The sequence below is a fragment of the Coregonus clupeaformis genome, chromosome 20 (genome assembly GCF_020615455.1).
Source record: "Coregonus clupeaformis isolate EN_2021a chromosome 20, ASM2061545v1, whole genome shotgun sequence".
Lineage (NCBI taxonomy): Eukaryota > Metazoa > Chordata > Actinopteri > Salmoniformes > Salmonidae > Coregonus > Coregonus clupeaformis.
The window spans coordinates 47,471,425-47,485,233 of NC_059211.1; the positions used below are offsets into that span (position 1 = coordinate 47,471,425).

At 48.6% G+C, this 13,809-nt stretch overlaps 1 protein-coding gene and 1 non-coding gene across 2 annotated transcripts in view; both read right to left on the reverse strand.

The window, feature by feature from the left end:
* hcn2b (hyperpolarization activated cyclic nucleotide-gated potassium channel 2b) overlaps window positions 1–13,809 on the reverse strand; it is a 70,110-nt gene that overhangs the window by 38,765 nt on the left and 17,536 nt on the right. Inside the window, exon 4 of the mRNA XM_041839598.2 lies at window positions 4,961–5,179. Coding sequence (XP_041695532.2) covers window positions 4,961–5,179 — 219 coding nt within the window. The remainder of the gene's footprint in view (window positions 1–4,960; window positions 5,180–13,809) is intronic.
* On the reverse strand, window positions 3,548–3,623 carry trnat-ugu. Its single transcript has one exon. It is a non-coding gene; the product is annotated as a tRNA-Thr (tRNA).

Sequence of the window (13,809 nt, forward strand, 5' to 3'; positions counted from 1 at the left end):
GAAGTGAAATGATGGCCATGGTGGATTGATACACATCCCAATTCTACCAGTCCTACAGTTCCCTTCAGATTTTTTTACTACTAAGTTGCTGGGCCGTCATTAGCTGAAGGCAGCTGATGGATGTCAGTCAGTAGCTCTGATCTCTACAGCTCTGACTCTCTGTATCACTGCAGGCCAAAGGGCAGCTCTGACACCACATCACACTGAGCACACGCACACACGCACACACACTTTGTCACAAAGCTCCGGGAGGAAATATATGGCAATCCAACACACGCATAGAACATACAGACACAGTGCACTGTGTTTAAAGACAAAGACCCCCATACAATACCTGTGTAAGACAGACACCTATGTGAGTCTATGGAGAGTCAGTCATACGATAGTTACTGCATTAGATATTCCACTTCACTAGAAGTCAGACAGAAAGTGTAGTTCTTTAAAGCCTGCTTTAAAGCTCCACTAACATGACCCTCTGTGTCTGCTACAATACATCTCATCCTCTGAGGTCATATTTCTGTGCCACTGTCCATCTTATGAAATTAGGCTCAGCACAGATACAGGCAGAGCCGGGGCTATATCCCTTCCTGCACTTCTTATATAAAGATGCATTACATTTTCTGAAATCCAATCTGTTCCCCTCAGCCTGTAGACTTAGGGGAGGAAGAGATCAGATTTCTTTATATATTTTATAGGACATAAAGCCACTGGTCTGTGGCGTACTGGCATGATGCATGGCTGTCATTAGGAGTGGGAGCTGCCACAGAACCAGAGGAGGAAATTAAATTGGCCCTTGCACTAACACAGGATGTCGTAGGCAGGCAGGAGGAAGCGGGTCTCAGTGACTAATATATGGATGTGTGGAGAGGGGGTGTCCAGAGTGGATCACATCAGAACTGACTTAGATTAAGCAGGATCCTATTCAACTCAATGAGCCGGGAATTGAAGTGTCATAGACTCGTGCTACACCCAATGGAAAATAGACAAGGGGGAACTGAATAAGAACAGTCATAAACATGAGCTAATACATTTCCCATAACACATTCCGCCATATTATTTTCTTTTGATTTGTCTTATTCCTATGAGCTTTCACAAGTAGCAAATAAATAAATACCAATCACACTATGGAAATATTGAGTAATGTACCAGAGAGGGCACAGGGGTTGTATTGAGTCAATGAAGACAGTAGGTTGAGTAGACCCCAGCGGAGAACTGTTCTGCCCTAGAGGCCCCTTGGGTCACATCTTTCTTCAGAGCCTATTTAGCAGCGCTGCTGCATCACTCCATCCCTCTGGAGTAGGAGAAGGACAGTAACAGTTACATAAAGCCTAACGCTCTGGGCGGCGTGGCCACATGCACGCTGTGTCCTCTGGCGGATGATGGTTCACCCAGTTAGATGTCAAGGACGGAGGGAGGTGAGAGAGGGATGGGGGACGGAGAGAGGTGAGAGGGGGATGGGGGTTGTGTCACCTCAGAAGAGGAGAGGAGGACACAGGGACATGCTGCTGCTGCCTCGTGTTACCATACTGTCCTCAATATGAGACACAGACATGTTACGACAGTGTATCTGTGTTCCATGTCTCTCCTCTACTCAACCCCATCAGGCGATTAGGACACAGGTTGATGGTATTCCATGTGTCCTATATGAGAAAACTCAGCAGACATGTCCCAGTGTGTGTGTGTGTGTGTGTGTGTGTGTGTATGTAGAACCCTTTCCCCAGAGGGTTCTACATGGAACCCAAAAGAGTTCTACCTGGAATCAAAAAGTGTTCTCCTATTGGAACAGCTGAAGAACCCCTTTTGGAACCTTTTTTTCTAAGAGTGTACATGAAATGTGTGACCGGGTGAGCTATATGGAGAGGAACAATGTGTACCTTTAGAGAGCCGTTGAGAATGAGCTGCTGAATGTCTAATCAGAAACAGAAGCCCTGACCGCCTAAGGCCCAGACACCACACTGTGCATTCTGATAAATCAGTAGCCTACGCATTGTCTAACAGTGTGGACATTGCAAACAATGACGATAGCCTTCTCTCATTTATGTGTCTGGAAACGTAAAAGTGGATTTTCTGGGTGCCAGAAGTACACTACATGACCAAAAGTATGTGGACACCTGCTCGTCAAACATCTCATTCCAAAATCATGGGCATTAATATGGAGTTGGTCCCCCCTTTTCTGCTATAACAGCCTCCACTCTTCTGAGAAGGCTTTCCACTAGATGTTGGAACATTGCTGCAGGGACTTGCTTCCATTCAGCCACAAGAGCATTAGTGAGGTCGGAGACTGATGTTGGGTGATTAGGCCTGGCTCGCAGTCGGTGTTCCAATTCATCCCAAAGGTGTTCGATGGGGTTGAGGTCAGGGCTCTGTGCAGGCCAGTCAAGTTCTTCAATACCGATCTCGACAAACCATTTCTGTATGGACCTCGCTTTGTGCACAGGGGCATTGTCATGCTGAAACAGGAAAGGGCCTTCCCCAAACTGTTGCCACAAAGTTGGACGCACAGAATCATCTAGAATGTCATTGTATGCTGTAGCCTTAAGATTTCCCTTCACTGGAACAAAGGAGCATGAACCATGAAAAACAGCCCCAAACCATTATTCATCCTCCACCAAACTTTACAGTTGGCACTATGCATTCGGGCTGGTAGCGTTTTCCTGGCATACGCCAAACCCAGATTAATCTGTCGGACTGCCAGATGGTGAAGCGTGATTCATCACTCCAGAGTTTGCGTTTCCACTGCTCCAGAGTCCAATGGCGGTGAGCTTTACACCACTCGAGCTGACTCTTGGCATTGCGCATGGTGATCTTAGGCTTGTGTGCGGCTGCTCGGCCATGGAAACCCATTTCATGAAGCTCCCGACAAACAGTTATTGTGCTGACGTTGCTTCCAGAGGCAGTTTGGATCTCGGTAGTGAGTGTTGCAACCGAGGGCAGACTATTTTTACGCGCTGCAGCACTCGGCGGGCCCGTTCTGTGAGCTTGTGTGGCCTACCACTTCGCTGCTGAGCCGTTGTTGCTCCTAGACATTTCCACTTCACAATAACTGCACTTACAGTTGACCAGGGCAGCTCTAGCAGGGCAGAAATTTGACAAACTGACTTGTTGGAAAGGTGGCATCCTATGACAGTGCCACGTTGAAAGTCACTGAGCTCTTCAGTAAGGCCATTCTACTGCCAATGTTTGTCTATGGAGATTGCATGGCTGTGTGCTCGATTTTATACACTTGTCAGCAACGGGTGTGGCTGAAATAGCCGAATCCACTAATTTGAATGGGTGTCCACATACTTTTGTATATATAGTGTATTATGACTATTCTGTTTCAACACCGCAACCACAGCTAACTTTTTACACTGCGCTGTGTCAATATGACCACACACTGACGCCTGTGTTTACACTATCCTGTACAAAGAAACCCTTTTGTGGGGATCGGAGGCGAGAGTTCAGACTCATTGTGCCATTGTCACTGTGTTATTTACATTTTAGTCATTTTAGCAGACGCTCTTATCCAGAGCGACTTACAGTTAGTGAGTGCATACATTTTTCATACTGGCCCCCCATGGGAATCGAACCCACAACCCTGGCGTTACAAGCGCCATGCTCTTCCAACTGAGCTACAGGAGGCCCTGTTATCTGATGGCTGTGTCAGTGTGTATCACGGTATACTGTATCTCAGTAGTTGATGATGAATAAAACGCTGGTCTGTTGGCCTGAGGGAGATCTAGATGTGATGAGCTGTCTTAGCTGGACCACGGTAGTCACATCGTTAGTTCAGACATTATGGAGGAAGTGGAGCATGAGAGAGCGCAGTTCCAGGAATAGCAGGGGCCTTCGTGGCTTTGCATGCTCTTCCTGTGAGAGGAGACGTGTGCATCTCTTTAGCTAGCGATCTCTCTCCATCTCGGTCACTGAGTAGGGAGTAGTAGGGATTGATGTGTCGTGTCAGGAGCATACTTGTTGTAACAGGTCCTAGCAAAAAGTCCTGAGATAAAAGTAATGGGCATCTCTTTAGCTAGGGAACAGACAGAGTGGTTCCAATCTACATTAAGTGGCCTAAATGTATGTTTTTAAGAAGTTACATAAAGAGGTACAGTGTAGTTACAGAGTCGGTACAAATTGCTACATAGCACCAACTGTTGTATCTCCATCACTAGGGAGTAAGGAATAAGGAGAGGCACATCTCTATTGAAACTTTGTATTCATTATCTCATGCAGGTGAAATGACCTACATCTGGTGGACTTGTGTATGAATGAAAGTATGCAGTGGATACAGATCATGTAAAATTGGTTCAGGGAAAACCTTTCCTGTGAATTTAGTCTTACTTTTATCTTACTGTACTAGCCTACTTAATGTTATCTGATTGGAGACTTGGTTTATATAATCACTCATTCAAATGCAAATTCATTCTGTTTCAAGCACACAATTTCCCCTCGTCGCTGCCTGATACAGTATTGTGAACCAGAAAACAAGATGATTCGCTCCAAGATAATAAAAGAAAGGCATTGGAGACAGACGGAGGGCCAGAAACTAGAGACAGGATGGAATCATGTCTCAGGTCTTGAAGAGAAGCCAAACAGTCGGAGGTACTGTTCTCCTCTGTTCTCAACATTAGCCAGATGCTGTAATTAGAAAACAAAGCCTGGCAAATTATTGCAGGCCAGTGGGACGTGCTGCTGACAGACTGAATAATACACCGCCAGATCATCCAGTATCCAAGAATCCTATCGAGACACAGCTGCAATGTCCTTATAGAGCAGTGTTCTCCTTCTTAAGAGACGTGACCACATACTTTGATCTGTGAGGACACTGAGATTGCTGGTAGGGACAGGGATTTTCCTGACTACGTGACTTGACTACGTGACTCTAGGCCGTAGTAATAACCTGTCTACGGCTCTGAGTTTCTCCTGGCCACATGGCTCGGTCCTCATCGACGGCCTGGGATGAGTTGAATGGTGGACTTACCTTCTCCTGGTACTGGCGCCGGGATGAGTCCAGGGACTGGATGAGGGCAGTGGCGTGGCCGATGAACATGGCATAGCAGGTGGCGCCCACAATCATACTGAGCATGGTCAGCCAGATATCAGACATGCTCTCTGGGGCTTGGCGCCCGTAACCGATACACAGCATGTGACTCATGGCCTTGAACAGGGCAAAGGAGTACAGCTCGCTCCATGAGTCGTTCTGTTGGGAGAGAGAGAAAGCAGAGTTTCTGTTACAAAATAGCACATTATATAGAAAGAATAACATTGTATTAAAACCACATTTTCAATATCACTGTACAAAAAACATGACTATGATCCTAACCTAAAAGTCTACAATAGAAAGCCTTTAAAAAGAGAGAGCGAGCGAGAGCGGGAATATGAGAAAGTTCCTGTGTCACGATCGTCTACCAATGAGGAGGACCAAGGCGCAGCGTTGAATGCGAGCATTTTATTTTATCAAGATGATCACACGATCAAAATAACAAAAACGAAACGTGACGTCCCTGGTTACATAAACCAACAAACACGGAACAAGAAACCACAACACAAAGTGAAAAGACCGATAGTTAAATATGGCTCCCAATCAGAGACAACCAGCTGACACTCGTTGCCTCTGATTGGGAGTCACTCAGGCCAACATAGATTTACCAACATAGACTTACACACCCTGGCTCAACATAACATAGTCCCCAGAGCCAGGGCGTTACAGTACCCCCCCCCCCAAAGGCGCGGACTCCGGCCGCGCCAAACAACCACAACAGGGGAGGGACCGGGTGGGCACTCCGCCTCGGCGGCGGATCCGGCTCCGGACATGACCCAGGCACGGGTTGTGCTGGACTGACGACGCACACCCCTGGCTTGATGCGTGGAGGAGGAACGGGCCGTGCCGGACTGACGACGCACACCACTGGCTTGGTGTGGGAAGCAGGAGCGGGCCGAGCCGGGCTGTCGAAGCGCACCCCTGCCTTGGTGCAGGGAGCAGGAACGGGCCGATCCGGGCTGACGAGACGCACCACAGACTTGGTGCGGGGAGCAGGAATGGGCCGGACCGGGCTGGCGACGCGCACCACCGACTTGGTACGGAGAGCAGGAACGGGCCGGACAGGGCTGACGACGCGCACCACAGGCTCGGTGCGAGAGGCAGGAACAGGCCGAACCGTACTGGGGACACACGCCACTGGCCCTATGCAGGGATCAGGAACGGGCCGGACCGGACTGGTAATACACCCCAGTACCTCTCGCCGTGCCTCCACACTTTCCCTCTCCTCTGTGACCAGTGGCCCCCTTAACCTGGCGGCCTCCTCTTCACACCCACTGGACCGCTCCATCGCGGCCTCCTGCTGCCCCGTAGTCCACGTCGTGAGCCCCCCCCTAAAAATTTTCTGGGGTTCTCTCCTCCCCGTGGACCAGGCCTCCCTAGCTCTCGCCAGACTCTCGATCCATTGCTTCATAGACCAGCCTCTCTCCTCTTCACTTAGCGTGGCCCAGCCGAAACTCCTACTCCCCTGATCCCAGGTCCTTCCTCTCTCCTCTTCACGCTGCTTGGTCCAGATTTGGTGGTTTCTTCTGTCACGATCGTCTACCAATGAGGAGGACCAAGGCGCAGCGTTGAATGCGAGCATTTTATTTTATCAAGATGATCACACGATCAAAATAACAAAAACGAAACGTGACGTCCCTGGTTACATAAACCAACAAACACGGAACAAGAAACCACAACACAAAGTGAAAAGACCGATAGTTAAATATGGCTCCCAATCAGAGACAACCAGCTGACACTCGTTGCCTCTGATTGGGAGTCACTCAGGCCAACATAGATTTACCAACATAGACTTACACACCCTGGCTCAACATAACATAGTCCCCAGAGCCAGGGCGTTACATCCTGAAAGAAAGCTGCGATCACTCCTCTGGAGTAGGTAAGGAGTTTGGCTCCATTGTGCTAGCTCGCTGCTTGTTGAAGGCCTAATCACTCCAGCATGGTGTTGTTGGCTCAGGTATAGAAGGCCTCTTCAGACTGGGCTCTAATGAGGAGCCATTACGTCTACCTCCTCCACTCTGCCTTTGATTTGTGTATACAGTGAGACTAGTCATTTTAGAGTCATTATAAACACTGTCTCCTCAGCCCTAAATAGCAACACTGACTGAGAAACGTTGCCTGGCTACAGGTTTACTCATCCAGAGAAATGTCACTGTTCATCTTTTCCTCTGCCATCTACAGTGCTGTTGGGTCAGTGTTAGACTGGCCTGGCTGTATTTTATGACGTTTATTTGGCAGGGACAATGTACAACAAAACATACGTCTCAGAGTATGAGAAGTGATGCGTTGCACCAGCTTTAGCGGACAGCTCCACTTACATCTGCAGTCCCCTGGCAGGGGAACATATACACATGAAAACATTAAGTACAAACAGACATTTTAAAAACAGAGATCAGGACATGCTTTACAGAGCTGTCAGCATGCTGTAGAGAGCAGAACCGAACAGAGCAGTTTCCACTATCATTGATTGTCTCCTTCTGGATCGGATTGTATCTGTTGAATTTCTTTGGACTCCATTTGCATTCAATTCAAAATGCTTTAATTGGGAGAGGATTTGGGGTGGAAATAAGGAGAAATGTGTGGGCGGTACCATCAGATTGTTTTGAAATCTGACAGAGAGACGTGGATGGAAGGGAATAATGGAAAGGGGATAGATAGGTACTGTGTGGAATTGCTTGGGGATTAGATGAGATCTTGGGAGCACTCAGCAGTCAGCACTGAGGAGGGACTGCCAATAGAGAGCCAAAGCAGAACCCTCCCTCACTCTCCCTTTGCTAGGGGCAGCTTTAGCCCCAGACCCCGTCCTGGTCCCAATGCCTTGGGTGTGCGAAAAAAAGACAGAGCTGCATCTCTCTCTCTCTCTCTGTCTCTGTCCCCCTGGTCTATCAGCATGCTGCCTACAGAGTGTGCCTGCCAGGCAAACAACAGCAGCAACCTGTCACCCTGAGCTCAAAGCTCTGAGCCGGAAATAAGCACACACACCCATCCAATGGCAGATCAGGACAGAATTAGCAACGAATGATCATGTCTGTGGGCTCAAGACTGAGCTGGAAGCTTGTCTGATGTATACTCCATACCACCAGGCCTGTTTGACTGACGCGTGCAGGTAGCTACAATAACTCTGTCTGAACCAGAAAAACAGTCCAACATGGATGGAAAAAGAGCCAGTGTCGGAGGAATACATTCAGATAAAGTCATGCCTATAAGAAATGTGACAGGGATATGTAGCGAGCTGCTCTGGCTTGGCCCGCTTGCTGTAGCTTATCTGAATTTACAATGTTCACCCAGGCTTTTATACTAACGTCTCTACGCTGCCTCACTGCACCCCGAGTCTGACACACACAGAGCGCCTGTGATCTAAAGACCCAATCCCCAGTGCAGATGACTGAACATCCTCCACAGCACTGACACATCCATTTTCTCTGTCTCGGTAGGACAATACCAGATTTTAACCACCACACTGTGTCTGTGAGTATATATGTGTGCGTGCCTGTGTGTGTGGCACCGCACCATTACTGCTTCCATACCAACAGGGAGTTGACAGAAATGCTGATCTATTAGACCGTGCATCCATCCTACAGGTACGGGAGCGCAGATTTGTGATCAAATGAGGAAACATAGTCCCCAATCCCCACAGCAATAATGGCAACAGACAGGCTGGTGTTTACAGGAGCAGGTGAATCATCTCTGTTCCGTGCAAGCTCTGATTCTCACACCGATATGATATAGGCATACACTTTCCACTGAAAATAACTTATTACAATGACAATGGGTGACATGTGGACCCAGCTCATAAGGCATTGGCTCTGAGGGATAGTGTGGAATACACATGACAGCTCCATTGAAGCAGGCTACAACCTAACATTCTCTGCCAAGGACAAGGTGCAAATGCTAGAGACAATCATGGGTCACAAATTCCCCAGTCTAGTGTACAACTGTCACTTAGGATCAAACGCTACACCTTTCACTACATGCACGCCACTGAGCTCTGTTTGTTATTCACAATTCAGCAGCAATACAGAGGATAATCTCTCCCATTCATTGCATTAGTCATTCCCCAGCTAAAGGAACAGGGGCAAAGCCTAATTGTACATAATCCATTTACAGAGAGGAGCGCTCATGCAGTATGGTTTGTGCATGATCTATGATGGCATAATTAGAGATGAATGCAGATTTGTTCCAAGATCCTGGAGGGAGGTAAAATGTGGAAGGAGAAGGGGAGGGGGACGTGGTGTGTGTGTACGTGTGTGCATGTGTACGTGCGTGCAGGCTTGTGTGTGTGTGTGTGTGTGTGTGTGTGTGTGTGTGTGTGTGAGGGTGGGCTTTGTGTCACTGTTGCTCCCTCACTGCTGTGCTGTGCCTCGGAGCTTACGTTTAACCTCTGAGTGGCCTGCCTCCATAGCTGGATAACAGTGAGCAATGAGTAAAAGGCTCTCTTCAGCTACATTTACCATGGCAGATGCCTAAACTGGCACAGCCATCTTTACCAACCCTAAGGGCCATGGGTAGGCATGATAGGAGTGTTGAGATGCTGAGCCACTCTAACTAATTCAGTATTTGAATAAATGGAGGACATCCTTATTAGAAGTTGAAACAAGGGTATTTCCTGTGGCTCTGTGTGGCTCTGTGTGGCTCTGTGTGTGTGTGTGTGTGTGTGTGTGTGTGTTTTGCTGTGTGTGCATACAGTGCCTTCAGAAAGTATTCACACCCCTTTACTTTTTCCATATTTTTTTGTGTTACAAAGTAGAATTAAAATGGATTTTATCGTTTTTGGCCAACGATCTACACAAAATACTCTGTAATGTCAAAGTGGAAGAAAAATCCTAACATTTATTTATAAAAAATATGTAAAATGAAACACTAATATATCTTGATTACATAAGTATTCAACCCCCTGAGACAATATGTTAGAATCACCTTTGGCAGTGATTATGTCACGATCGTCGGGAAGAGAGGAGGACCAAGGCGCAGCGTTGAATGCGAACATATTTATTCAGTGAATACACGATCAAAAACAACAAAACGATAACGTGACAGTCAATGGTCAAACACAAACCAACACGAACAAGAAACCACACCCAATGAATGCCTAACGGCTACCTAAGTATGACTCCCAATCAGAGACAACGAGCTACAGCCGTCTCTGATTGGGAGCCACCCTGGCCAACATAGATATACAAAACCTAGAATACCCAAAGGAAACTCACACCCTGGCTCAACATACAAGTGTCCCCAGAGCCAGGGCGTGACAGATTACAGGTGTGAGTATTTTGGGTAAGTGTCACGATCGTTTACGGACGAGAAGGACCAAGGCGCAGCGTGATATGCATTCATGTTTATTAACGACTAAACACACGACAAAAACAACAAACGAAACGTGAAGTCCAAGGTAGCACACAAACATACCTCACACGGAACAAGATCCCACAACTAACAGGTGCCAAACGGCTGCCTAAGTATTGTCCCCAATCAGAGACAACGAGCTACAGCTGCCTCTGATTGGGAACCACCCCGGCCAACATAGATCTACACATTCTAGATCTAAAACATAGAAAACAAACTAGCAAACCCAACACAGAAGATACACACCCTGACTCAACAAATACAAGTCCTCAGAGTCAGGGCGTGACAGTACCCCCAAAGGTGCGGACTCCGACCGCGCCACATAAACATAACAGGGTAGGGGCCGGGTGGGCATTCCGCCTCGGAGGCGGATCCGGCCCGGGTGTGACCACCACTTACTCTCCACCTCCCCGTTGCGCCCCTGGTCTGGTCTGGACCTCGGCGCGCTGCTTCCCCCTCTCCTTCCTCCCACGAAGTACCAAGCCCTGTCTGGACCCTGGTGTGGGAGACCCCGAACCTGGAGAGGGGCTGACGTCTGGGTCTGGACTGGAACCGCTGACTGGAGCTGGACCCGACGACGGTGGATCGAACTGCTCTGGCTCCGGGGTGGAGCCGCTGACTGGAGCTGGATCAGGCACCGGTGGAGCGGACTGCTCTGGCTCCGGAGTGGAGCCGCTGACCGGAGCTGGACCCCGGTGGAGCGGATTGCTCTGGCTCCGGAGTGGAGCAGCTGACCGGTGCCGGACCAGGCACCGGTGGAACAGGCACGGGCCGTGCCGGACTGGACACACGCACCACTGGCTTGGTGCGGGGAGCAGGAATGGGCCGGACTTGGCTGATGATGCGCACCCCGGGCTTGGTGCGGGGAGCAGGAACGGGCCGGACTGGGCTGACGACGCGCACCACTGGCTTGGTGCGGGGAGCAGGAACGGGCCGTACCGGACTGGCGACGCGCACCACTGGCCTGGTGCGGGGAGCAGGAACGGGCCGGACTGGGCTGACGACGCGCACCACTGACTTGGTGCGAGGGACAGGAACAGGCCGGACCGGGCTGGCGACGCGCACCACTGACTTGGTGCGAGGGACAGGAACAGGCCGGACCGGGCTGGCGACGCGCACCACTGGCTTGATGTGAGGAGCAGGAACGGGCCGAACCGTACTGGGAACACGCGCCACTGGCTTAGTGCGGGAAGCAGGAACGGGCCGGACCGGACTGGCGACACGCACCACTTGATTGGTGCGAGGAGCGGGACTGGGTTCCTTCATTAACCCCCGCTCCTTCTGCTGCCGAACCAGCTCCTCTCGCCGTGCCTCTACACTTTCCTTCTGCTCCCTCTGAACCAATGACCCCCCCTAATCTGGTGGCCTCCTCTGCTAAACAGCGGAACTGCTCTATCGCGGCCTCCTGCTGCCTCGTCGTCCACGGCGTGAGCCCCCCCCTTAGAAATTTTGGGGATTGTCTCTCCCCCGTGATTATGGCCTCCATCCCTCTTGCCAGACTCTCGCTCATCTCCTCCCAAGTCCATCCTCTCTCCTCGTCACGCTGCTTGATCCAGGATTGGTGGGATCTTCTGTCACGATCGTTTAAAGACTGGTCGAACCAAGGCGCAGCGTGATAAGCGTACATGTTTATTAAACAAATAAACACACGACAAAACAACAAACAAACGATACGTGAAGTCTTAAGGTACACACAACAAACCTATACGGAACAAGATCCCACCACTAACAGGTGCCAAACGGCTGCCTAAGTATGGTCCCCAATCAGAGACAACGAGCTGCCTCTGATTGGGAACCACCCCGGCCAACATAGATCTACACATTCTAGATCTAAAACATAGAAAACAAACTAGCAAACCCAACACAGAAGATACACACCCTGACTCAACAAATACAAGTCCTCAGTGTCAGGGCGTGACAGTAAGTCTCTTAAGAGCTTTGCACACCTGGATTGTCCAATATTTACCCTTTTTTATTTGTTTTATTCTTCAAGCCCTGTCAAGTTGGTTGTTGATCATTGCTAGAAAGCCATTTTCAAGTCTTGCCATAGATTTCGAAAATGTTCTACAAACAAAATTCCACTTTGACATTATGGGGTATTGTGTGTAGATCAGTGACACACAGTCTCAATTTAATACATTTTAAATTCAGGCTGTAACACAACAAAATGTGGAAAAAGTAAATGGGTGTGAATACTGTCTGAAGGCACTGTACGTGTGTGTGTGTGTGTCTGTAAGTGTGTGTATGTATACATGTCATTCATATCAGTAATTGTATTTTCCCTGGCTGCCCTGCATCCTCTAGCCGGATGAGATCCGGATTACTCTATCCCAGGTCTAAGATCATAAAGGACAGATGGATAGTGACATGATCCAGGGCTTTATTGTAATTCCATTTATTTAAGAGCCATACAGGATAAGGTACATGAGATGAAAGCACCTGGCCCTGACTTGGGCTTCATAACAGAGGGGACATTTTCAAATTGATTTAATTTGATCAACCTGCTATAAACTTAAATCTTGGCTTATAGCAGAACAGTATGTATCTAATAACAATTAGGTGGGTGCTTATATTTGTCCTATTTCACACATGTACAAGTGTGTATTATACTCTTGTGTGAATTGGAAATGTGATTTTTGCATATCCCAACTCCCCCTGAGACACCCAATGGCAATCCTGGAGCAATTAGGGTTTTATTGCCTTGCTCAACCTTGTCGGCTCGGGGATTCAAACTGATGACCTTTTGGTTACTGGCCCAATGCTCTAACCGCTAGGCTACCTGCCACCCCATATCAGTGGTCAGATCAGGGAGGGTCGGGTTTATTAACATGTTGACTGGCTGTTTGATGGAGGGACCTCCTGGTAATTCTCTCCCACAGGGCCTTAAACCAGTTGGAGGAAAGCCTCTCCCACACCTGATAATCTGGCTCAGTGAATTAGCCCAGTGGGGCCATAGAGAAGTGGCTTCCTGTGTGCTTGTGTGTGTGTGTGTGTGTGTGTGTGTGTGTGTGTGTGTGTGTGTGTGTGTGTGTTAGGGCTGGGCGGTATACCATATTTTACTATACTGAATACCGGTATTGATGCAAGGACCGGTTTGTGTTTTTACTTTACCTTCTATAACGGTATTTCATGTTTGGTTTGTTAAATGTGATACGCCACTCCGCCGCATGTAATGTCCATTTGTATAGGTTACTTCGCTACTTGATTCATCTCTCTCCCTGTCACATTCGTTGAGTACAGGATTGGACCAAGGAGCAGCGTGGAATGCATACATGTTTATTCACTAACACACGACAAAACAACAAAAGCAACGTAACATGAAGCTCACAATGGCTACACACAAACAAGCCAAACAAGAGTCAAGATCCCACAACATAGGTAGGCAAAATGGCTACCTAAGTATGATCCCCAATCAGAGACAACGATCTATAGCTGCCTCTGATTGC